A 24,671-nucleotide genomic window follows, 5' to 3' on the forward strand; every position below is an offset into this window, starting at 1 on the left:
TCGGGAAAGTGAAACTACAGAGGCTTACTAGCACCTTTTATACAGGGGTGGTCACTGCCGGTACTGCAGTCTGAGACCAGTTATTCTCTTAAAGGTACATACACAACAATTCCTCCCCTTTTAGATAAACAGTACATAACATTCATTTAACAAATAAATGATAACTAATTACAATCACAATTACGGTTGCTAGATACATTGCTTGAGGTTAAGCAATTATAAGTTCAGTCTTTGAGGAGGCTTCCTGATTCTGTCTGGATAACGCCTCTTTGGGGTATCAGGTTCTTCTGGCAAGGTTGAGTCGGGATCAATGTCGTTGTTTGGTTCATCTGCTTCCAATATCACCGATTCTGCGGTAGCTGCAATTGGTACGTCGATTTCATTGCCAGGTGTATCAGATCGTGGTGTGGAGTTGACGTTTTCCAGTGACTCTAGAATCTGGTCAGCATGGCGTCTTACAATGCTCTCTCCCATGTCCACGGTATACATGAGAGGTCCTTGCCGTGTACAAATCGTTCCTGGCTGCCATTTCTCAGTGCGGTAGTCCCGGGCCAAAATTGGTTGACCTACCTTAAAACTCCTGGTCGGTCTTTCATTCATATTCTGAAACTGCTTGTTCTCCACATCTCTTCGGACGTTTGGCTTAACCAAATCCAAGCAGCATCGCAGTCTTCGATTGAAGAACATCATGGCTGGAGTTTGGTTGGTAACCGCATGTGTCGCATTCCGGTAGGCAAACAAGAAGTTGTCCACCTTGTGTTGTAGGGGTATATCTTCATTACACATTGCCTTGATAGCCTTCTTGAATGTTTGAACAAACCTCTCGGCCAATCCATTAGTGGCTGGATGATATGGGGCAGATGTGTAATGCTTAACACCATTGTTCTTTAAGAACCTCCGGAACTCTTCAGACACAAACTGTGGTCCATTGTCAGAGCAAATCTGTTCAGGCAGCCCATTCCTGGCGAATATGGTTCGTAAAACTGTGATAGTTTTTTCTGTGGTGGTTGAGGACATTTTTATTACCTCTGGCCACTTTGAATGTGCATCCACCACAATTAAAAACATCGAGTCCATGAAGGGACCAGCAAAATCAATGTGCACCCTTTGCCATGGAGATGAGGGCCACTCCCATGGATGTAGAGGAGATTGTGGTGGGGCATTTTGGACCTTCTGGCATCCTGCACAGCTCTTGGTCATCTCTTCGATTTCTCTATCGATTCCCAGCCACCACACAAATGCTCTGGCTAAGTTCTTCATTTTTACCCCACCCAGATGACCCTCATGAAGCTCATTGAGTACTCTATCCGTCAACTTAGGTGGAATTACTACTCTGGATCCACACATCAAGGTTCCTCTGCACACTGACAGCTGTTCTCTTCTCAGCGAGAATGCTGGCAGCAGTGGTTCGCCATGTGCTGGCCAGCCCTTCACCGTTAAATCATAGACCCGTGATAGTATCGGGTCATTTCGTGTTTCCTTTTCTATGTTTGCATTCGTCACATGGAGACATTCGACTATGGTCGAGTGGAAAATCTCCATTGGATCCCCTGCAAGGTCTTCTTCTTCCACCGTCGGCAACGGTAGGCGCGACAATCCATCAGCATTCCCATGCTGTTTAGTTCCTTTGTACTCGATGTCATATTGGTGTGCCCCTAGGAAAAGGGATGACCTCTGCAGCTGTTGCGCTGTCATTATCGGTACGCCCTTCTGAGGGTTGAAAATGGAGACAAGAGGTTGATGATCGGTTAGTAGAGTAAATTTTTGACCGTGCAGGTAGTGATTGAACTTCTTCACCCCCCACACTAGGCTGAGGGCCTCTCTGTCAATCTGGGCATAGTTACACTCGGCAGAAGTTAACGAGCGTGACGCAAAAGCTATCGGCCTCTCTAAACCATCAAGGAATTTATGTGATAGTACAGCCCCAATGCCGTAGGGAGACGCATCACACGCCAGTCTGATCGGCAGTGCTGGGTTGTAGTGAGCCAATGCTTCTCTTGAAGTGATTAAGTCATTACTCTTCTGAAAGGCCCGCTTACAGTCATTGCTCCATTTCCATGCTACTCCCGTTCGTAGTAGGGCATTCAGTGGGTGCAGAATTGTCGATAAATTCGGCAAAAACTTATGGTAGTAATTCACCAATCCGAGGAATGACCTCAGTTGTGACACATTTTCAGGCGCTGGGGCCTTAACAACCGCTTCAATTTTGTCAGGGGACTTATGTAACCCTTCTTCATCAACCACGTGGCCACAATACGATATCTGTTTCTTAAAAAACTCGCACTTGGGGCGGTTGGCTCGTAGCCCATGTTCCCATAGTCTAGTGAGCACCTGTTCTAGGTTGTTATGGTGTTCACTGTCATCTTCACCTGTCACAAGGATGTCGTCCAAGTAACACTGAGTCCCCGGAATTCCTTGCAGGACTTGTTCCATCGCTCTTTGCCATATCGCCGGAGCCGATGCTACTCCGAATACCAATCGATGATACTGGTAAAGACCTTTGTGAGTGTTTATCGTGAGATATTTCCTGGAGGATTCTTCAACCTCCGTCTGCAAATATGCTTGTGCTAGGTCAATTTTTGTAAAATGCTTCCCTCCAGATAGTGAGGCGAAGATGTCTTCTATCCTTGGAAGAGGATATTGTACTGTGTGAAGGACTGGGTTCACCGTCACCTTGAAGTCCCCACAGATGCGAACCTTCCTTGGCTCCTCAGACTTACTGCTTAACGTTTTCTTCATGACAGGAACGATGGGTGTTGCCCACTCGCTCCAGTCGACCTTAGACAAAAGGCCTGCCTTCTCCAGATTCTCCAGCTCTGCCTCGGCGGCTGGGCGAATTGCATATGGTACCGTTCTTGCTTTGAAAAACTTGGGAATTGCATTCCCTTCTCTTTTTATCGAGGCGGTTACTCCTTTAAGAGTGCCCAGTTCTTGTTGAAATACCTCTTTGGCGTTAGCTAAGATTGTTGACGATCGTCCAGGAGTGACGTCTTCATCTTTTTTACCATCCACCATCATTGCATGAATGGAGTGCCAATCTAAGCTTATCTTCCTGATCCATTCACGTCCCAATAACGGTGGTCCACCATTTGGCAGTATGTAGAGATACAATTTCTGTATTTTCTTGCCGTTGTATTCAACAGGCACCCTTATTTTTCCTCTGGGGTATACTTTTTGCCCCATATACGTTGTCAAGACAATGGATGTCTCTCTCAAGGGTATGTGTGAGAATAGCCACTTGTAGTCTCATCGATTCATGACGGTTAGCGCTGATCCTGTATCCAATTCCATTTTAACTTGGGACCCTGCTATCGTGATGGTGACCCAAATGGTTCGGGGATCCTCTTTTGCGATTACATTGTGAAGTTTGAGACAGCTTAGTCTCTTGTTCCCGGATTCACTATCGCTCATCTGGTCTTCGGAACTACTGTCCGTCATCTTTTGTACTTTCTTGTACGGTTCCTTAGTAGCCTTTTTGTTGTCGCTGGTCTTCTTCCCAGACCTGCAAACTCGTGCAATGTGTCCCATCTTTCCACATTGCCTGCATATTTTGTCCTTGGACCAGCAGTCCTTCTGGTCATGGTTCGTTCTGCCGCAGCGATAACATTTTGCAAATCCCCATGTCATTTCGTGGGTGCCGTATTCCTGTGGCTTTTGTTGTATTTCTGCAGCTCCCCTGGCTGCTGCTTCATACGATGCTGCCACGCTGAAAGCCTTATCTAGCGTCAGCTCTTTCTCTGAGAGTAACTTCTTCTGTGTTCCTTCACTCAGGAGTCCACAGACAAATTTGTCCCATAGGGTATCTGCCAGTCCTGCTCCGAACTGGCAGTGCTTTGATAGCTTGCGTAGTTCCGTAAGGTACTCAGCATTGCTCTCATCTTTATGCTGAGTTCTCCTGTGGAATTTAAATCTTTCTGCTATCAAAAGCGGTGCAAGGTTTAAGTGTTCCTGTAGGACAGCAACAATTTCGTTAAAACTCTTCACCTTCGGTTTGGCTGGAATAATCAGGTCCCGCAATAGGCCGTACGTTCTAGCGCCCATTAAGTTTAGCAATACCGATGCCTTTTTCTCATCGGCTATTTCGTTTGCCTCGCAATATACCTCGACTCTTTCCACATACGTGGTCCAGTCCTCTATTGTATTATCAAAGGCAGTGATACAGCCAGTCTTCGGCATCTTGAAAATCTAAAATGGCGCCTCCCGTACTTTGCCTTCTTCCCCCGATTTAACAAAATTGCACCTCCCGCGCTTTGCCTTCTTCCCCGCTGATTAAGATGGCACCTCCCGCGCTTTGCCTTCTTCCCCGCTGTTGCTAGCGCTGCTTTCCGCGGTTTCCGTTGTAACCTGCAGCTCCTCGCGGTTTCCTGCGCGTTTAATATTTCTTTTTTTTATTATTTTCCCGTCGTGGAACAACCCTGTGGGACTCTTGCCTCCCTCTTCTCGGGTCTATATGCAGCCCGGCTTCGTAGCACCGGCCACGCCCTGTGTGCTCCACCCTCTCTCTCTCCTCTTCCCGACAATGCTGCTCGGCCCCGTTGCAAGCCACCAGCTTGAGTTCACGACCACCGCAGCCCAGGAAGGATCAGTGTACTACCTGCCACCAGCCCGATTAGCTGAAGCACCGTCGACAGGAACCAGGCCCCGCTTTCGACAGCTTCTCCAGCAATCTTCAACTCCGCTAACACAGGGGCGGATGCCCATGGTCGACACCCGTTTCTACTGCTTCTTTCTTCCTTCTGGCCTCGACCTCTGCTCACTTCACTGCAGGAATGGATCCCAGGAGGTGGTGCAGACTGTAGGTAAGTTCGTATCTGCTCGTCGCCAGTATTATGTCCGTGTATGATTGAGACACTGACAGCAGGAGTTGAACAAAACAAGTCTTTACTGAAAGGAGTCAATCGGGAAAGTGAAACTACAGAGGCTTACTAGTGCCTTTTATATAGGGGTGGTCACTGCCAGTACTGCAGTCTGAGACCAGTTATTCTCTTAAAGGTTCATACACAACAGCAGGATCTGCATGTGGTGAGTCACTGGGCATGAGTGGGCTGCAGCCAGGCCACGGGGAAAGAGTAGCTGTCAGCTCCCTGGAGAGCAAGCTAATGCACGAGTTCTGCTGCATAGGACTCAGATGATGACCTCGATGGGGCGGCCTTCAGAGGAAGGGTAATGGGCATGTGCACAAAAATGCTAGGTGCAATGGCAAGCATGCCAGAGAGCCTCTTGTCAGTGTCACGGAGCATGGAGGAGTCCGGCTCCAACACTGCACGTGGCTTTGCACGGAGCTGGAGCCCGTGATTCCCAGAATGGAAATGATGGTCAAATCCATGAGAGACCTTGTGGGCCCAGCCATGATGATTGGTTTGTTGGGCGATGTCACAGCTTCCATTGCAGCACAGGCGGAAGTGACCCAAAGCCTCAGTGCTGTAGTGGACCCTGAGACTGCTGCCATTGTGGCCGGGTTTATGAGTGTGGAAAGGTGCTAGCAGGGTCTCACAACACTCCAGCAATCTGTCCCCCAACAAATGGCTAGAAATGCTGAGGCGCCGCCTCGGGGGAGTGGCAGTGACTCTGTGGAGCAAGAACCTGCTTCCTCTCTTGGGATGACAGCAATCATCCTCCCACCACTGCCACTCCACCAGTGCCCTTGTCGCTACCTATCATCCAGCCAGCCTATGCCGAGGTGGTGCAGTCTACAGCTGGGCCTTTTAGGCCCAGAGTTGCTCGAGGTTATCCTGCAAGGCCATCTGTAGTCTTCCCTACTGAAAGTCAGCAACCTTCCACCAGCCATGCTGCAGCCACTGGGGGAGCACTGCATAGGAATACTCGATTAGGAAAAGCAACATGAAAGACAGACACTAAGGGAATGCACAAGGGAGATTAGTTGACGTTCTTTTGAGTTTGATTTGATAAATTTTAAATTATGTTTGGAATGTATGTTTTGTGGTGGCTCTCATTTCAGCATTGTGCCCAGGAGGATGCTGTGATGTTCCGTGACAGAGGGATGGTAAGATGGGAACTGGTGAGCATTGTGCCCAGGAGGACGCTGTGATGTTCCGTGACAGAGGGATGGTAAGATGGGGAACTGGTGAGCATTGTGCCCAGGAGGACGCTGTGATGTTCCGTGACAGAGGGATGGTAAGGTGGGAACTGGTGAGCATTGTGCCCAGGAGGACGCTGTGATGTTCCGTGACAGAGGGATGGTAAGATGGGGAACTGGTGAGCATTGTGCCCAGGAGGACGCTGTGATGTTTCGTGACAGAGGGATGGTAAGATGGGGAACTGGTGAGCATTGTGCCCAGGAGGATGCTGTGATGTTCCGTGACAGAGGGATGGTAAGATGAGAACTGGTGAGCATTGTGCCCAGGAGGATGCTGTGATGTTTCGTGACAGAGGGATGGTAAGATGGGGAACTGGTGAGCATTGTGCCCAGGAGGATGCTGTGATGTTCCGTGACAGAGGGATGGTAAGATGGGGAACTGGTGAGCATTGTGCCCAGGAGGACGCTGTGATGTTCCGTGACAGAGGGATGGTAAGATGGGGAACTGGTGAGCATTGTGCCCAGGAGGATGCTGTGATGTTTCGTGACAGAGGGATGGTAAGATGGGGAACTGGTGAGCATTGTGACCAGGAGGATGCTGTGATGTTCCGTGACAGAGGGATGGTAAGATGGGAACTGGTGAGCATTGTGCCCAGGAGGATGCTGTGATGTTCCGTGACAGAGGGATGGTAAGATGGGGAACTGGTGAGCATTGTGCCCAGGAGGATGCTGTGATGTTCTGTGACAGAGGGATGGTAAGATGGGAACTGGTGAGCATTGTGCCCAGGAGGACGCTGTGATGTTCCGTGACAGAGGGATGGTAAGATGGGGAACTGGTGAGCATTGTGCCCAGGAGGATGCTGTGATGTTCTATGACAGAGGGATGGTAAGATGGGGAACTGGTGAGCATTGTGCCCAGGAGGACGCTGTGATGTTCTATGACAGAGGGATGGTAAGATGGGGAACTGGTGAGCATTGTGCCCAGGAGGATGCTGTGATGTTCCGTGACAGAGGGATGGTAAGATGGGGAACTGGTGAGCATTGTGCCCAGGAGGATGCTGTGATGTTCCGTGACAGAGGGATGGTAAGATGGGAACTGGTGAGCATTGTGCCCAGGAGGATGCTGTGATGTTCTGTGACAGAGGGATGGTAAGATGGGGAACTGGTGAGCATTGTGCCCAGGAGGATGCTGTGATGTTCCGTGACAGAGGGATGGTAAGATGGGAACTGGTGAGCATTGTGCCCAGGAGGATGCTGTGATGTTCCGTGACAGAGGGATGGTAAGATGGGGAACTGGTGAGCATTGTGCCCAGGAGGATGCTGTGATGTTCTGTGACAGAGGGATGGTAAGATGGGGAACTGGTGAGCATTGTGCCCAGGAGGATGCTGTGATGTTCCGTGACAGAGGGATGGTAAGATGGGGAACTGGTGAGCATTGTGCCCAGGAGGACGCTGTGATGTTCTATGACAGAGGGATGGTAAGGTGGGAACTGGTGAGCATTGTGCCCAGGAGGATGCTGTGATGTTCCGTGACAGAGGGATGGTAAGATGGGAACTGGTGAGCATTGTGCCCAGGAGGATGCTGTGATGTTCCGTGACAGAGGGATGGTAAGATGGGGAACTGGTGAGCATTGTGCCCAGGAGGATGCTGTGATGTTCCGTGACAGAGGGATGGTATGATGGGGAACTGGTGAGCATTGTGCCCAGGAGGATGCTGTGATGTTCCGTGACAGAGGGATGGTAAGATGGGGAACTGGTGAGCATTGTGCCCAGGAGGATGCTGTGATGTTCCGTGACAGAGGGATGGTAAGATGGGGAACTGGTGAGCATTGTGCCCAGGAGGATGCTGTGATGTTCCGTGACAGAGGGATGGTAAGATGGGGAACTGGTGAGCATTGTGCCCAGGAGGATGCTGTGATGTTCCGTGACAGAGGGATGGTATGATGGGGAACTGGTGAGCATTGTGCCCAGGAGGATGCTGTGATGTTCCGTGACAGAGGGATGGTATGATGGGGAACTGGTGAGCATTGTGCCCAGGAGGACGCTGTGATGTTCTATGACAGAGGGATGGTAAGGTGGGAACTGGTGAGCATTGTGCCCAGGAGGATGCTGTGATGTTCCGTGACAGAGGGATGGTAAGATGGGAACTGGTGAGCATTGTGCCCAGGAGGATGCTGTGATGTTCCGTGACAGAGGGATGGTAAGATGGGGAACTGGTGAGCATTGTGCCCAGGAGGATGCTGTGATGTTCCGTGACAGAGGGATGGTAAGATGGGGAACTGGTGAGCATTGTGCCCAGGAGGATGCTGTGATGTTCCGTGACAGAGGGATGGTAAGATGGGGAACTGGTGAGCATTGTGCCCAGGAGGATGCTGTGATGTTCCGTGACAGAGGGATGGTATGATGGGGAACTGGTGAGCATTGTGCCCAGGAGGATGCTGTGATGTTCCGTGACAGAGGGATGGTATGATGGGGAACTGGTGAGCATTGTGCCCAGGAGGATGCTGTGATGTTCCGTGACAGAGGGATGGTATGATGGGGAACTGGTGAGCATTGTGCCCAGGAGGATGCTGTGATGTTCCGTGACAGAGGGATGGTATGATGGGGAACTGGTGAGCATTGTGCCCAGGACGGCGCTGTGATGTTCCATGACAGAGGGATGGTAAGATGGGGAACTGGTGAGCATTGTGCCCAGGAGGATGCTGTGATGTTCTGTGACAGAGGGATGGTAAGATGGGGAACTGGTGAGCATTGTGCCCAGGAGGACGCTGTGATGTTCCGTGACAGAGGGATGGTAAGATGGGGAACTGGTGAGCATTGGGGATCTGGGCTTTCATTCATTGGAACCAGAGTGTGATGAAATGCTCACGGACAGCCCGTCTGGAATGGGGATCTGCTGCCTGCCTCCTCTCTTCCTCCTTCTGAGCTGGTCCTGAAAGCCGTGGTGGCAAGAGCTGTGCCCTCATGATGGCCAAATTGTGGAGCGTGCAGCAGACCACCACGACATGGGACACCCGCTCCGGCGTGTACTGGAGGGCTCCTCCCGAGCGGTCAAGGCAGCGGAACGGTTGCTTGAGCACCCCAACAGTCTGCTCGATAAGGTTCCTCATGCAGCATGGCTCTCATTATATGATTGCTGACCATGAGTGGCGGGGTTGTGGAGGGGAGTCATCAGCCAGGTGCAGAGCAGACAGCTCTTGTTTCTCAGCAGCTACCCTCAGGAATCGATACTGTAGGAAGTGTTTCCACTGAAGGGGGAGTCCAGATGAAGAGGCACAATCTTAAAATTAGAACTGGGCCATTCAGGGCCAAAAGGAGAAAGCACTTTTTCACACAAAGGGTCGTGGAAATCTTGAACTCTCTCCCCGCAAACATAGGAACAGGACTAGGCCATTTAACCCCTCGAGCTCATTCCACCATTCAATGAGATCATGGCTGATCTGTGACTTAACTCCATATACCTGCCTTTGGCCCTTAATACCTTTTGGTTAACAGAAAGCTATCAATCCCCGATTTAAAATTAACAATTAACCGCATCAATTGCCATTTGCGGAAGAGAGTTCCAAACTTTTACCACCCTTTGTGTGTAGAAGTGTTTCCTAACTTCACTCCTGAAAAGTCCGGCTCTAACTTTTAGTCTATGTCCCCTAGTCCTAGAATCCCCAAACAGTGGAAATAATTTCCCTCTATCTACCCTATCTGTTCCCTTTAACATTTTGAAAGCTTCGAACATCCCTTAATCTTCTAAATTCTAGGGAATACAACCCTAGTTTGTGTAAACACTCCTCGTAATTTAACCCTTGGAGTCCGGGTATCATTCTGGTAAATCAAGGCTACACTCCCTCCAAGGCCAGTATATCTAAGGTGTGGTGCCCAGAACTGAACACAGTGCTCCAGGTGTGGTCTAACCAGGGCTTTGTACAGCTGCAGCATGACTTCTTAAACCCCTTGTATTCTAATCTAATAGGCTGTGGATGCTGGGGGTCAGTTGAAATTTTCAAGACTGAGATGGATGGAGTTTGTTGGGTAAGGGTGTTCGGGGATATGGAACAAGGTGGGTAGACGGAGTTGAGATACAGATCAAGGGGCCGTGCCTTCAGCTTCTTGGGCCCCATACACTGGAATTCCCTCCCTAAACCTCTCCATCTCTTCACCCCACTCTCCTTTAAGGCCATCTTTAAAGCCCACCTCTTTGAACAAACTTTTGGTCACCGCTCCTAATATCTCCGTCTTTGGTTCCGTGTCCTTTCTCTTTCATTACTCTCCTGTGAAGCACCTTGGGAGTTTTTCTCAGTTAAAGACTTCATATAGAATTACATAGAATTCACAGCACAGAGACAGGCCATTCGGCCCAACAGGTCTCTGCTGGTGTTTATGCTCCACACGAGCATCCTCCCACCCCTCTTCATCAAACCCGATCAGCAAAGCCTTCTATTCATTTCTCCCGCATGTGTTTATCGAGCTTCCCCTGAAATGCTATTTGCCTCAACCACTCCCTGTGGTAGCAAGTTCCTCATTCTCACCATTCTCTGGGTGAAGAAGTTTCTCCTGAATTCCCTATTGGATTTATTAGTGACTCTCTCATATTCATGGCCCCTAGTTTTGGATTCCCGATGTTCCAGGTTTAAAGTGTCACAAAGTACTGGAAAGTGACACAGCTCCTCTCTGCCCCCAGATGGTGGTGTTTGACTCTCCTGTACGACCAGCATCCTCCATCTTCCCTTTCTATATATGAACTTAACCAGCAATTTCCAGTAATAATCAAATTCCTTTTTAAAATAGCGGGGAAAACGTGAGTCGTGTTATCTGGGTGAAAATCTTCAGTGTAAGTTGTTATTGTTCTTGATGAATTTGCTTCATAGTTTATAGTCCAAACCACCATCGATAGGATATATATTCTACCACCTTTCAAAGTCCAGGGGTTGCTGCAGCAAGCTGGAGACCATAATAAGGGGCTCCATTCAGTATCTGGGCTGCGCTACATTACCAGATAATATGGATTTAAAGTCACACTCTGGTTTGTAGGGATTAGGGGCAGTCAATAACGGAGTGGTCTTTGGTACTGAGCACGAGGAAAGTATCAGAGTAAAAACATATCAAGCACTTAATACTAAAATAATAATATTACATATCACTCGGTGAGGTTAGACACCCATCCTCCAGTCTCTTACTCTCTACACAGCTTTGTCCAGGTATTTAATGTTTATTAAAGGTGGCACCGAGCTGGATTAAATCATTTGTTTTATTGTCGTGCAGGTGAGAGCTGATCAAAGTTTGTACAGTTTCAAAACAAATCACTTGATAAAGTACAGTTGACTAATGGAATATAGAAACACTTGTTGCAACCTTATATAAAATTCAATGAAATTCAAACGCTTTGGAACAGAATTCAAGCATTTGTTCACTGTGGAATTAAAATTCCAAACTATTGCAATCAGAATTTCAGAATAAAAATGTAACAGTAATGGTTTAAGTTATGATTCTAAAATTCAACAAACAGGGAAACATTGCCAGGAATCACACTGTCCAATAATTGAACACAAGCAACATAATCTGTAATCTGCTATTGAATTATTTGAAGAAAGCATCTGAAACAATAAAATGACAACACATAACTCTAGGAATAGCGACTACAAATGTTAATGCAATGTTTCGCCTCTCTATTACAGCATTAGAAGCCTGTTCCATTTACTGCTGGCTTCTGAACTTAGTTCCCGATTCCCTTTTTATATCGATATAAAATGATTAAACAATGAAACTCTGTTCTAACTCTAAAATAAAACAGATAAAAATAGAAATTAATACAGTCAGCATTTGGAAAGAGAAAATACAGTTTAACGTTTCAGATTCAAAAACAGAAAGTTCACCCTATTGTTTCTCTGTTTAGATCCTGACGGGCCTGTTGTGTATTTACATTTTATTATTTTGGTTTCGCAGGTTTATTACTTTGTATCTAAGAGGTACTGAGCAGTTATTATCCCTCATCGCCAGACATAACTTTGAAAGGGAATTGGATAAACACTTGAAGGGGAAAAATGTGCAGGGCCCTGTGGAAAGAGCAGGGGAGTGGGACTAATTAGACAGCTTCTTCAAAGAGCCGGCACAGGCACGATGGGCTGAATGGCCTCCCTCTGTGCTGTTTCATTCTATGATTCTATGATGATCGGAAATTGAGGAACATCTTGTTTTGCCCAATTGTCTCTCAGATGATTGTGACGTTGATTCTCTCTGGGTGTGGCCTGTTTGTTTTAACTCCAAACAGCCCACGATCAGTCTACAGCCATTTGCTGCTATAGGCTCAATCCTGTACAGAAAGATTACTGGCTAAAACATTTAAATTATTAACCAGAAAAACTGATCGAAATTCAAGGACTGAGAAACAAGAATACCAGCTGTGTCCGTGTCTTTACTTTAATATATTAATTGGGGAGATTTTCACCTCACTGTCCAGGTGTGAAACTGGCGGCACTGACCAGACGCCTGTTCTAGACAGCATTTCACCAAATGGTCAGGGTGAAAATTACCCCCATTTGTTTCTTTCCGGTTAACTCTTTAGATGTGGGAACCAGTGGAGCAAATTGACTTTCACCACCTGCTAAACAGTGGCAGCACATTTCAGTAGAAAGGGCAGTGTTGAAGAAACTCGTTAAAATTTATTAAATAGGCTGGCAAATTCCTTGGAGCTGCTCCCACTCCCACTCCCACTCCATAACCTTGCGGGAAGGGCAGGGTTTCCGGCAGAGTTACGGGAACAGAGCAGGAGTGGCTCCGAGGAATTTCCCGCCCGTATGGAGCCCGACTTTGACTTCAGATGGCGAAGAGGCCGCTGCGATTCTGAGGCCCCGGCAGGTGAGCTGTGGACGTCAAACAGGGATCCTGATGGAGCTCGCCGCTCTTCAACCTGAGGAATACCAGTCTGGACATCAGCAGAGCCCCACGGGTAGGAGCTCGGAGTGGGAGGGAGGGAAGGCTGGCAGAGCACCACGGGTAGGAGCTCGGAGTGGGAGGGAGTGGAGAGGGGGTGAGGGAGGGGAGAGGGGGTGAGGGCTGGCAGAGCCCCGCGGGTAGGAGCTCGGAGTGGGAGGGAGGGGAGAGGGGGTGAGGGAGGGGTGAGGGAGGGGAGAGGGGGTGAGGGCTGGCAGAGCTCCGCGGGTAGGAGCCCGGAGTGGGAGGGAGAGGTGAGGGAGATAGGGCTGGCAGAGCCCCATGGGTAGGAGCTCGGAGTGGGAGGGGTGGAGGGAGGAAGGGCGGGCAGAGCCCCATGGGTAGGAGCTCGGAGTGGGAGGGGTGGAGGGAGGGAGGGCTGGCAGAGCCCCGCGGGTAGGAGCTCGGAGTGGGAGGCAGTGAGGGAGGGAGCTTCTCTTTTTATGGTCTTTGAAACTAACAAGTTATTTTAATTCGGCAATCTTCACTTGGTATTTTTCTTCAATGTCTTTTTCAATCTGATCCCAGGGTAAATTCCAACTGGAAAGGTCTTCTGCTGGTTTTGCCGAGTATTTCTCAGCGAACTGTTTGTTGTATTTGTAGAAAACCCATTTCCAAAAGGCCGAGGTTTTGATGCTGGTATCAGCAGGAATATTCCAGCAACTGTACCGGTCATTGAGGTTTCTGTAATTCTTGTAAGGATAGAATTCCCCGTTGGTGTCTTTATTCCTGAAAGTAGCATCGCTCGCAACCTCCGTTGTACAATTCTCTGTTACTAGTTTCTCACTATTGATCCATCTGTATCCGTTCAGCCCTTGGCTCCGGTGATATTCAGCACTGTGCTGTGAGTGCTCCCTGTTCGTACAGTCACACAGGACACCACAGAAGGGACACTGCTCCCCACAGCCACATAACATCGCGTACAATTCACTGGACGGATCTGTGGGGAGAGCAGTGACTTTCCCAGCAATATCCTTTCCCCAATCTTTCACCCTATCTTTCACCCTTTCCGTCAGATCATTTGTATTGATTAAACTTTCAATTTCTTGTTTAAATTTCACTGGTTTAATCTTTTTAGATTGAAAAGTAACAGTTCCCAACTTCTCCTGTGGAATCTGTATCTCCTCGTCCAATTTCTCTTTAAATGCCTGAATAATACCGGCCACTGAATTTTCGTTAGTTGGAGGTGTTGTATCCTTGATAGCTTCCCTCACCCGACTGATAACCCCGTGCAGAATGTCCAGTGCAAGAGAGCACAGCCGAGGAATTTGTTCATCACTTGTGGCCGCACAGTGTTGGACAACTTGTTCTTTAAGCCAATATTTTTCGAATGACTCAGTGTGTTTTATATATCGGTGATACTCATCAAAACTGTCTCTCTCCTTCAAATGCAGCATCAGAGCCACCTGGAAATTTTTCCGGTGCAAGAATTTCCCGCCTTTGCAGTGGTACTTCATGTGATCCACAATTTTCAATCCCAGTTTTGTCTCAACGGCTTGGATTATGGCCGGGATCAGGCAATTTTCACAGAACAGTCCTGCTCTTTGTTTGGTCAGATCTTTCTCCTGGTAGTTATCCTGAAAGCTTTGGCAGTAGGCTGCTTTCTCCTTCTGTAACTGTCCCAGGGGATCGGTTTCCTTCCGGAACCTTTCATGCATTTTTTCATATTTTATAACCGCAAATCCACAAATGTGAAATTTAAAATCCGCCCTGAAACGTTCATTAAAAGTGAATATCTGGTCCTGGTGTTTCTGGATTTTCCCATCTATTACTTTCAGGAGTTCTCTGCAATGGTTAGAATCATAATCCTGCCCCTGGTCCACTGTCTGCTGCACAAACTGTTTACACTCGCTCGCCCACTGATCTGACAGCTGCTGGGCTCTTGCAATGTCTGAGTCATGTAGCTTTGTAAATACATTAGGAATAATCTTTAAAAGTTTACACAGCACAATATGATCTTTATTGACTTGGAGATGTTCATCACTCAGTTCACGCAGGGATTTGTGGTGAAGTTTCTGGTTGATCAACGTGGTGTGTGCGGGCATATTCTGGGCTAGACACAATTCCATGTCCTTCCCAATATTGGCTCTCGGTGGGGATTTGTGTTTAAATGCTGAAATTGTCTTCTCCCACATAACCTCAAACGTTTCCCGCAGTTGTGTTTCATCCATTTTCCTATTTTCTTGCTTACATTGTTGCAGAAGTTCATTAACCTGTTCTTCAATCAGACTCTGATACTTGTCCTTAATATCATTCACCTGCTGCATAGCTCGCCACCTCTGCACTGCCTCATCACACTTCCTGTCCACATACATCCCCCGTTCAATGATCAGAGAGTCGATGCTGCAGACAAAATCCTCCCGGTATTTTTCAACAAGGTTTGTGTTATTGCCGGTGGAATAATAGTCCTTCAATTGTTGGAGAGCTTTTTCTTTCATTTCATTGAGGAATTTAACCCGTTCTCTTTTCAACCTTTGGGCTACACTTTCTGGATCATGTTTGGTATTAAAAATTCTGTTCTGTGCTCTTTCTAGGAAGGAATGGATTTCTTTCCGCAGTTCCCACTCCAGGTCGGTGTATTTGACAGAAAGTTCATTGTAAGCTTCAGCTACCAGACTGTTCCGGAAACTGAAGATGAAATTTTCATATTTCACCGCGGTCCACAGAGATTGAGTCCACTCGATAAACTCAGAGATTGTTGACGTTCTCCCTTTATGTCTCTTCTCTTTCAGATCCCTGAAAAGCCTATTTTTCAGCTCAAACACCGTGTGACTGTAGCCGGTATTGACTGCTGCCATGGGCGGATTCCCGTGCCACAGGCCTGGGATGTTCCAGTTACTCTCCATCGCGTCATACTCCAACACATCAGAGAACTTGGTGAACCGCCGATCTTGTTTTTCCATTTTAGCCGCTGCTCGTGTCATCACATCCAGCTGTTCCAGCAGATGTTTGCGGCCCCTGATATTCTGATCATGAGCAGACACGTCACTCACATTCTGGTGGACAAAGTAACAAGCCGGCCTTTTCCCCACTTCTTTCATTCGTATCAATGCATGGACCGCTACCTGCAGCACGTCCTTCATCTCCGTGGAGTTTTCCATGGCCATATTGACCAATGTTACATCGCTTAACCCGATCACCAGGGTGGCGAGCTCGTTGTCATGTTCATAGCTGCCGTCGATGGCCGAGAGTTCCGGTGCTTTCAGCCCCTCGGTATCGATCACCATGATGTACCCACAGCCCAGCTCGGTCTGCAGATCTCCTGTAATCTTAATGAGCTGCATGTAGGCCCCGCGGGTGCACCGACCACTGCTCACAGCGAACTGCAAACCGAACATGGTGTTGAGAAGCGTGGACTTGCCCGTGCTCTGCACACCCAGCACCGTCAGCACAAACACACGGGTCTCTCTGCCAATCTTGTCTCCAACTGCCTTCAGTACTTCAGTGATCCACCGTAAAGGAATGTTGGAAACATCGCCATCGATGAGCTCCAGAGGGAACCCGTCCAACATCAGATCAGCGGCAGTGCGGGGTAACTGTTCCACAATCCATTCCTCTTTCTTGTTCCCATTATCCTGGTTTATCAATGTTTCGTAGATCAGCCCGATTTCTCGCATGAAATGTTCGAGTCCAAGGGAGCTGGCAGTTATCCTTTGGTCTAATTCCTGTAGCTGTTTGTTGTGGATTGTGGAGTCTTTCTGCTTTGTTGACTGTTGCTGAGATTTCTCAAACAGAGCTTTGTAATCTCCACGTAAACCAGAGAGAGTGTCTCTGGATCTGGAATCCAACCCGTATTTCAGCCACTGCAGGAAGTGTTTCCTCTCCTCCCTGTGTGTCAGAGCTGTAATGAAGCTTTTCATATCAGCCGATATACCTTTCATTCGTTGCTCGTTTCGAAGCTTTTTCTTATCTTCTTCCAGGTCGTTACAGTATTTTTGTGTAGACTTTTCCTCTCGCTGTTTTGGGCGACATTGTTCTTTTTCTATTTTGGAAACCTGTTGCCAAGTCAAACCCTGAAAAGACATATTTTCCGATTTGTATTGGCTGATGGCCTCTCCTTTAATATGATTATAAATGTTTTCAGCCCTTGCTTTGCCTTGTGAACACATCTTGTCATCCTCATCTATTCCCATTCCCATGTCCCTTGCAATTGCCGCCAGTTGCTCCAAACTCTGGGGGCCCCGGCTAGTCTTCCTGAGCTTATATACAGTTGTCTGTTCCAGGGTTATTTCCAGTGCAGTGTTCAATGTGGATCGCAGTGTCTCAGTGAACTTTGTGCTGTTTCTCATTCCTCGGAATAAGATTTGATTTTTCTCAAACACTGAGGAAGTAATGAGTTCCTTCAAGTGTCCTTGTGTCTCACTGCTCACACTGCCCCCAGTAAGCACTATGAATGTACTCGCTGGAGACTGGGCAATGGACTCCAGGCTCTTGCTCAAACCACTGTCAACATTATCAATAAAAATAAAAAGAGCTGAAGAGATGTTTGCCAGAAATTGAACCTGTGTGTGGAACTCTTTAGCGTCACCTCGGAGGTTTAATATCGCCACTGGCTCCGGGAAGAGATCCGACCTCCCACTCCCGCTGGGCAGGTACCAGCACAACTCGACCAGGCCGTCAGAAATCTTTGGTGGTAAATCGCCACACTGCATATCGCAATGGATGAAGAAGTTGCGGTGTTGCTCTGAGGTGCTGAGGACCTCATTTAGAACCTTAGATTTGGAGATGGAACAGGAACCGAGTCGAATGAAGGAAAAGGTCGCCATGCTGGCGGTCACCATGATTGTTTCCTTAAAGCCAGCACTTTCTGGGAGCGAGCGCGGGCGCCAGGTCTTCACAATGGAGCGCAGGGCCCAGAGTAGGAAGGTGCAGCCCTGGTTATCAGCAGGCAGCAACAGTGGCAATGCGAACTGGCACAGGGACATCTTCACCATCAACTCCTGCTGGAGGAACGGCTCAGCACGCAGGAAAATCGCCACGATGATATCCAAGGGATGGTACAAATCTTCACGGGTTTCATCCTGACAGAGAAAATCCAAGTTATCCGATTCTGACTGATTTTGTGTCGCAGTTGGATTGTATTTCAAGTTTCTTGCCTCTGAATTGACCATCATTAAATTCCGGAGAAAATATCCTGGAATATCTTGAGGTGAATCAGGTGACTTATTTTGAAGTGTTTCTCTGCTTATGGTGAGCAGGTCGCTCAGGGACAACTTCTTGCTTTCTAACCCCAATTCGGTTAAGAGTTTTGTAATATCGTTACCTGGAGTGGGTTTTACTGTCTTTGCATCAGAATTGTTTGCAGGAATTGAACTATGTGTCTGTCCTGAACTCTGTGCTTGTGCAGTTGTGGTTTTGTTACCTTCCACTGGGTCATGTGGACTTGATCCGGGCTGTGACCCTCTCCCAAAATGCTTCCTTTTGAACTGTGGGTAGGATGGAATCGGGTCCAGTTCCATATTATTATCCATGGCTTCCAGGTGATGGACAGTGGGCTCGGTCTCCAGAAATGGCTGTGGGGAAACTAATGAACACATTAAACCTGTAAACCACACAATATTTGAGAAAAGTGTAACTCTGGCAATTAATAGGCTAGTAATTTAAACATTATTTTATAAAACTTGGAATTCCACTGGTTTAATATCCTTTCCCAGCATTCATATGGAATGCTTGCTGTGGTTTTCCTGCTTTATATATTTCTAAGGACAAGAGTAAGGAGCTTTATTTGTGAACACTTTTAAAGTGCATGTTACACACCGAGCCTGTGACAACTCTGGTCTTCACTGTGGGCCATTCCCGTCTTCCAGGCTTGGGATGTTCCAGTTATTCTCCTGGCCCCGAGATCCCCAACACTATCTCCGAATTCCCCTTCGGCCCCAATCCCAGATCTCTACGAACACCGACCACCCGATCTCCAACCTCAAAGCTCCCCGACTCTGATCTCCCACCCTTCCTGGGCCCAAGATAATGACCCACAGGGTCTCAGAATGGGAGATTCTCCACACGCACTACACTCCCCTCAGTGCTACACTAGGACCAGTGAGGGGTAAAGGGAAGGGTAAACTACCTCCACTCCCACCCATATGTGTTTGACTGTATGTTGGTGTGAGCTGTATATTTCTGTGTGTATTTTTGTGCATGCTTGGTGTGTATTTCTGCTCATACATCCCAAAAACCCTTCCTTCACTTTAACAAACTGATGCCACCACAGCCCTTACCTCAGCTCACCTGTGCCATTCCTCAACTGTCAGCCTTTCCCTCACTTACTCAATCTTATTGCAGAAGAAACTGGCACACGATGCCCACCAGAGGCAGGGGAATCCCTAATCTGAAGCACCTCACCGCCTACAAGGAACAGGCCATGGAGCTGATGGGGAGGAACGCTCCTCTTGTCATCGGAGATAGTGAGGACCGGGACATATTGCTGATGCCAGGTTAGTGATGGAACACTAACAGAATTCCCGTGGTATCCCTGTGAAGAACCACACAGACACAAGCTTCCACTCCCAGCTCACTGCAGATCTACCACACTAACAGGGGGCACAGGAGAGGGACGATGTTTGATGCGGAGGGGGACGAAGGAAGGCAGAACTCCACACTCGTGATTCTTTCTAAATTATGAGGATAAAAAGGCGAGGAGGATGGTGATGAGGATGATGAAGAGGGTGAGGAAATCAGAATCAAGCCCACTCATGAGTTCCTGCAACAACCCCCTCGATCTCACCCCATGCATTTTGTTTTGTCCCCATCAGATGACAGCTTAGATACTTTCGCCTGGGGGGAAACAGATCGTGCTACTGAGGATGTGGCACTGGGTGATTAGCAGAGCATGAGGGAGCCGGACGAGTGGGACCTGGATGAAGCTACATCACTGTCCTCAGAGGTCAAGGAGAAGGCTACCCGTGGCTTCAGTGTGTGGGACCCAAAACTCATGGGCACAGCGAGTCACCATTACCACCTCCTCTCACCTTGAATATCTCTTAATCTCTCTTAATCTCTCCTGCTAGCTATCCTATCACTGACATTCCCTTTTGTTCTTTCATCCCCACCCCCTTTTCCCAGCCCCTAAACTTGCTTTAAAATGTATTCCATTTCCTGCTTTTTTCCAGTTCTGACGAAAGGTCTTCGACCTGAAAAGTTAACTCTGTTTCTGTCTCCATGGATGCTGACTGGCCTGCTGAGTATCTCCAGCGTTTTCTGTTGTTATTTCGGATTTCCAGCATGTGCAGAATTTTACTATTGTATGAGAATTTTACAATTGAGTTGTTGCTTAACCAGGAGTTAATGTAGGTCAGCGAGCACAGCGGTGATGGGTGAACAGGACTTGGCGTGAGTTACGACACGGGCAGCAGAGTTTTGGATGAACTGAACCTAACGGAGGATGGAAGTTGTGATGTCGACCAGGAGAGCATTAGAATATTTGAGTTTAGAGGTAACAGACATGGATCAGGGTTTCAGCAACAGGTGAGCTGAGGCAGGGGCAGAGACAGGTAATATTAAGGAGGTGGAAGTGGATGGTCTTGGTGAATGAGAGGATATGGAGTCGGAAGCTCAGCTCAGGGTCAAATAGGGCACCGAGATTGCAAACATTCTGGTTCAGCCTCAGACAGTGACTAGGGTGGGGTGGAAATCTGGGCTAGGAAATGGAAAATGATTGATCACAATATCCTTGGGGTCTGAATACAATGTCTTCTTAATGATTAATTGAATGAAATTTTGGCTCATCCAGGACATGATGTGCGAAAAGCAACGTGACAAATCAAAGGTAGTGGAGGGGTCGAGAGAGGTGGTGGTGAGGTACAGCTGGGTTTCATCGGTGTATGTACGGGAACTGATACCATGTTTTCAAATGTTGTGGCCGAGGGGCTCCATGTAGATGAGAAATAGGAGGGGGTGAAAGGATTCGCAAATTTCATGTCTCCCCTGAACATTTACTTTTGGCTTATTGGAGAAACCCTGGCTGGACTGAGTTTAAAATCCAGGGCTCCAGGGCCCAACAAGATGGCTACGGTCAACCTCATGGCCAAGGCCTGCAAAGTTCAGGTTTGGACTGACAAAGAAGGAGGGGGAGAAATTCGGTTGTTAGCGCCACCGATTAACGCCTAAAGAGGCCGAAAAGTGGGGCGCTAGCCAATTTCCGGGTGGGCGAAGGGAGATTAGCGCCTCGCCCCATGTTGAGCATGCATTTCGCGCCGGCATAAAAACTTAGCGCCCGCTCATGGGCGCAGGCTGATTATGACGTCATTTCAGTGTTCAATGCCTTTTTAGCGCCCCAGACCGGAAATTGGGTGGCGCCCGTCTCCGTAGTGCCTGGCGCTAATAGTGACAGCTTGCTGGAACATTCCCAAGTCCTTCTCGGCCTGGGGGGGCGTTATTTAAAGGGGACTGGTGTGGTTTAAAAGCGGCAGCCATTACTGGAGCAAAACTTCTTTGACAGTTACAAAGAGTTGCTGAGCTGCACACAGAAAGCCTTTTGACCACTGAGCCCGCGCAGGCAGAGGAACTTCAGCCTTCTGACCATTGCCTTGCTGTTGGTGAGCTTTTACAATGGGAAAACTTCCTGAGCGCGCTTATTATGGGGGCTGAATTGGAGGGGAACGTCCTGCTGCTGAATCATTTGAAAGGGCGCTGAGATGCAGGGACAGGGGGGCGGGCATGGCCAGACGGAGGAGGGGCAACAGACGTCTCCACACCAGACTTTAGACTGGCAGGGTTTTCCGACAGCAGTTTTCCTACATGAACATATCGGAGGAGCCGTGTGTCAGAAGGCTGCGATTTAGAAAGGAGGTGGTGACTGAGCTGTGCCACCTGTTTTGGCAGGATCTGCAGCCTCAGATAAGGTGCAGGACCTCTCTGTCGGTGGCTGTGAGGATGACTGTTGCCCTGAACTTCTATGTGAGCGGCTCTTTTCACGCTGCATCTGGGGACATAGCCAACATCTCGCAGTTTGCGGAGCATTGCTGCAGCCATCAACTGACTGATGCCCTGTTTTAAAGGAGGCGGCAGTTCATCTCCTTCCCAATGACCCCGGACAAGCAGCGGGAGCGTGCAGAGGGCTTCGCTGCAATGGCGGACTTCGCCATGGTGCAGGGTGCCATTGACTGCAAGAACGTGGCTTTGCGGCCGCCTGTATTCAATCCGGACGAGGTCCGCAACCGCAAGGGGTTCCATTCCTTGATTGTGCAGCTGGTCTGTGACCACCGACAGCTGATCCTCGCAGTGAATGTGTAGTTCCCAGGCAGCAGCCACGATGCCCTCATCCTTCGCAGGACGTCTGGAACAGACCTTTTCAAGGCCCCGACTCACCCAGGAGGCTGGCTTCTCGGGGATAAGGGCTATCATCTGTGCCCGTGGTTGATGACCCGCCCCTTTAAGAGCTGGCCGGCGCCAGTGTGTGCTGGGGGAAGTGATTATTGACAGCACCTTCACTGCGCCCTGCCGCCGCAAAATTGGGTTGCGCCACTGGGGTAACGCGTGATTTAACGCCGCAATCACCTTAGGGGCACTACAACCCAATATCGTGGTAGGTGGCGCTAAATTGTGCCTGGCGCTAAACTTTGCGTATCGCCAGGACTAGCGCCCCAAACGGGGCTATAACCAATTTCTAGGCCGGAATGTTCCAGAAATTAGAAGGCAGACAGGCTTTCTGCATTTATGTATGAGAAGCAAACAGTGGCATTCGGGCCTCTGATTAAAACCCATCAAGGCCGTTTGCACAGATAATCAACGGGTAATTAGTTGCATTCAGACCTTCGTTAGCTGACTTCAACACTGTTTGGAAACGATCAACGGGGCATTAAAACAGGAATGGCCCCATCACAAGACCAGTCACACAGAGGAAAACACTTATGGGAAGTTTAAAGACCGATTAACCGGCCATCCAGGTCGATGGGCCCAGATCGGTTTCCTTTGTATCATCTTCAACACGCCCAGGTCAGACAAAGAAACAAGATGATCTGGCGAGTGATAAGGGCTCCCAGAAAGGGGTATAAGTAGTCCCTCGGGAAACCACATCTCTCTCTCTCACCTGGACTCCGGTGCCCTGCCTTACCATCAAGAAGATCGACGACGAAGAACCCGTCCAGGGAAGCATGATACCCGCAGTTACATTTTAAATCACTGGGGTATCTCTGCTCTGGGTGGTGAAAACCCTAAAGACATCGGCAGGCAATGGGGCACGGAGCAGGCGTTATAACATCCGAGACTGGTGAGCATAAATTTTCTGGCACATCGCAAGACAACTTAGATAGGTGTAAAGGGTGGGAGTTATGGGGATTGCTAAAATTGTCATTTTAGTCATTTTCCCTCGATGTTTCTGTTTCTCCTCCCCCACTAAGTGTAATTGTGTTACATACATAGTGATTTTCTCTGTATAGTGTTTATTTTTCTCTATTTTTAATAAACATTGGTTTTCTTTGCACCAAACCACTGGTCTCGTTTTGTTTATATCGCTGCTCGTAATAAGTCCGGTGGTCAGAACCAAAGGGGAAGCAATTCGAACTGCACGGGGCTGGAACAGCTCAGATACGCCTGACTGGCCAGACACAAACCCCAATCGAAAACCCACTACAGAAATGGCGACCGTGGCAAGGACATCGGCGACAGTATGAGATATAACAGACAGTGGTGCGGAGGGAGAAACCGCAATGGAAGAGAGGTTGTCCACTTATATGTGTAGAAAGGTTAATATCGCCAAGAAATAGGTGGGCGCTATGTTAAAGGCCGAGCGTCCCATAGACTCCACCGCCCAGTGGACGGCGAGTAAACCGCATAAGAGGGCAATTGAAAAGGCAGTCTGGTTAATGTGCTAGAAGAAACAGGTCCTAGTGCTGGACAGGGTTGTAGCAGTACAGGCTGCCAAGCTCAAGAAATTGGCCCTAGAAATGCAGGATAAGGTTGCAGCGGAAGAGAAGGTGCTAGTGGCGCTTCAGGCTTTAAGCCAAGAAAGAGCGCAGACGGCCAAGGAACACCAGGCAAAAGTAGAGTGTCTGGAGGCCCGGGCCATCGAGGTGCAACGGGAACACCAAGCAAAGGTAGAGCGCCTGGAGGCCCGGGCCATCGAGGTGCAATGGGAACATCAGGCAAGGGTAGAGCACCTGGAGTACTAGACCGCTGAAATTAAAGCCAGCGCTAGGCGCAAGATGGAGCACTTAGAATACCAGGTTAGAGAGGCGAGGGGCAGCGAGGTAAGGCTGCAGGACACAATTTGCAACCTTACCCAAGGATTAAAAGAGCAGGCGGAGAAAGTAAGGGAGGTAAAGGCAGCATATAAGCTAGCCTGCGACCGGGGGTTCGAGGAGGCAAATCACGGGCCCTGTAGGGAGGAGATAGAAAGTTTGGGCATGGCCTTGTTGAGGGCAAAGGGGATGATATGCCTCATCAGCCCGAAGGCGGGCCAGTCGGACTTTACCGGCAACCCAAACCGAGCCGTCCCACAGGCAGCACCCAGGACAAAGTTGGCTAGGGAATCAGAGGTCCCACGGCCGCCACCCATAGCTCCGAGTTTTCAGGAGGTCTGGCAGCAAAGGGGGTGTGGAGGATGAAGTGGTAGGGGAAGCACAGCAGGCCCCGCTAGATAGGCTGGGACCAGGGCCAGTGTACCGCCTCCGACAATGGAGGCACGGCCCGCCCGTTGATGACGAGGACCCAGGGGCCATCCAAAATCAGTTCGTGGTGCTGCATGGCACCCAACAGCTTAGGGCCATGGTTA

General features: G+C 48.7%; 1 protein-coding gene across 1 annotated transcript; it reads right to left on the reverse strand.

The window, feature by feature from the left end:
- Nucleotides 1–11,261: 11,261 nt before the first annotated feature.
- LOC147095553 (interferon-induced very large GTPase 1-like) lies at nucleotides 11,262–18,481 on the reverse strand. The gene has a single exon (XM_085974680.1). It carries the CDS (start codon nucleotides 18,430–18,432, stop codon nucleotides 13,426–13,428), a length of 5,007 nt encoding a protein of 1,668 aa, XP_085830806.1. The 5' UTR covers nucleotides 18,433–18,481; the 3' UTR covers nucleotides 11,262–13,425.
- Nucleotides 18,482–24,671: the final 6,190 nt, after the last annotated feature.

This window comes from Somniosus microcephalus, unplaced genomic scaffold (assembly GCF_052327205.1).
Source record: "Somniosus microcephalus isolate GS21.2 unplaced genomic scaffold, FLI_Smic_1.0 unresolved_chr1, whole genome shotgun sequence".
Taxonomy (NCBI): domain Eukaryota; kingdom Metazoa; phylum Chordata; class Chondrichthyes; order Squaliformes; family Somniosidae; genus Somniosus; species Somniosus microcephalus.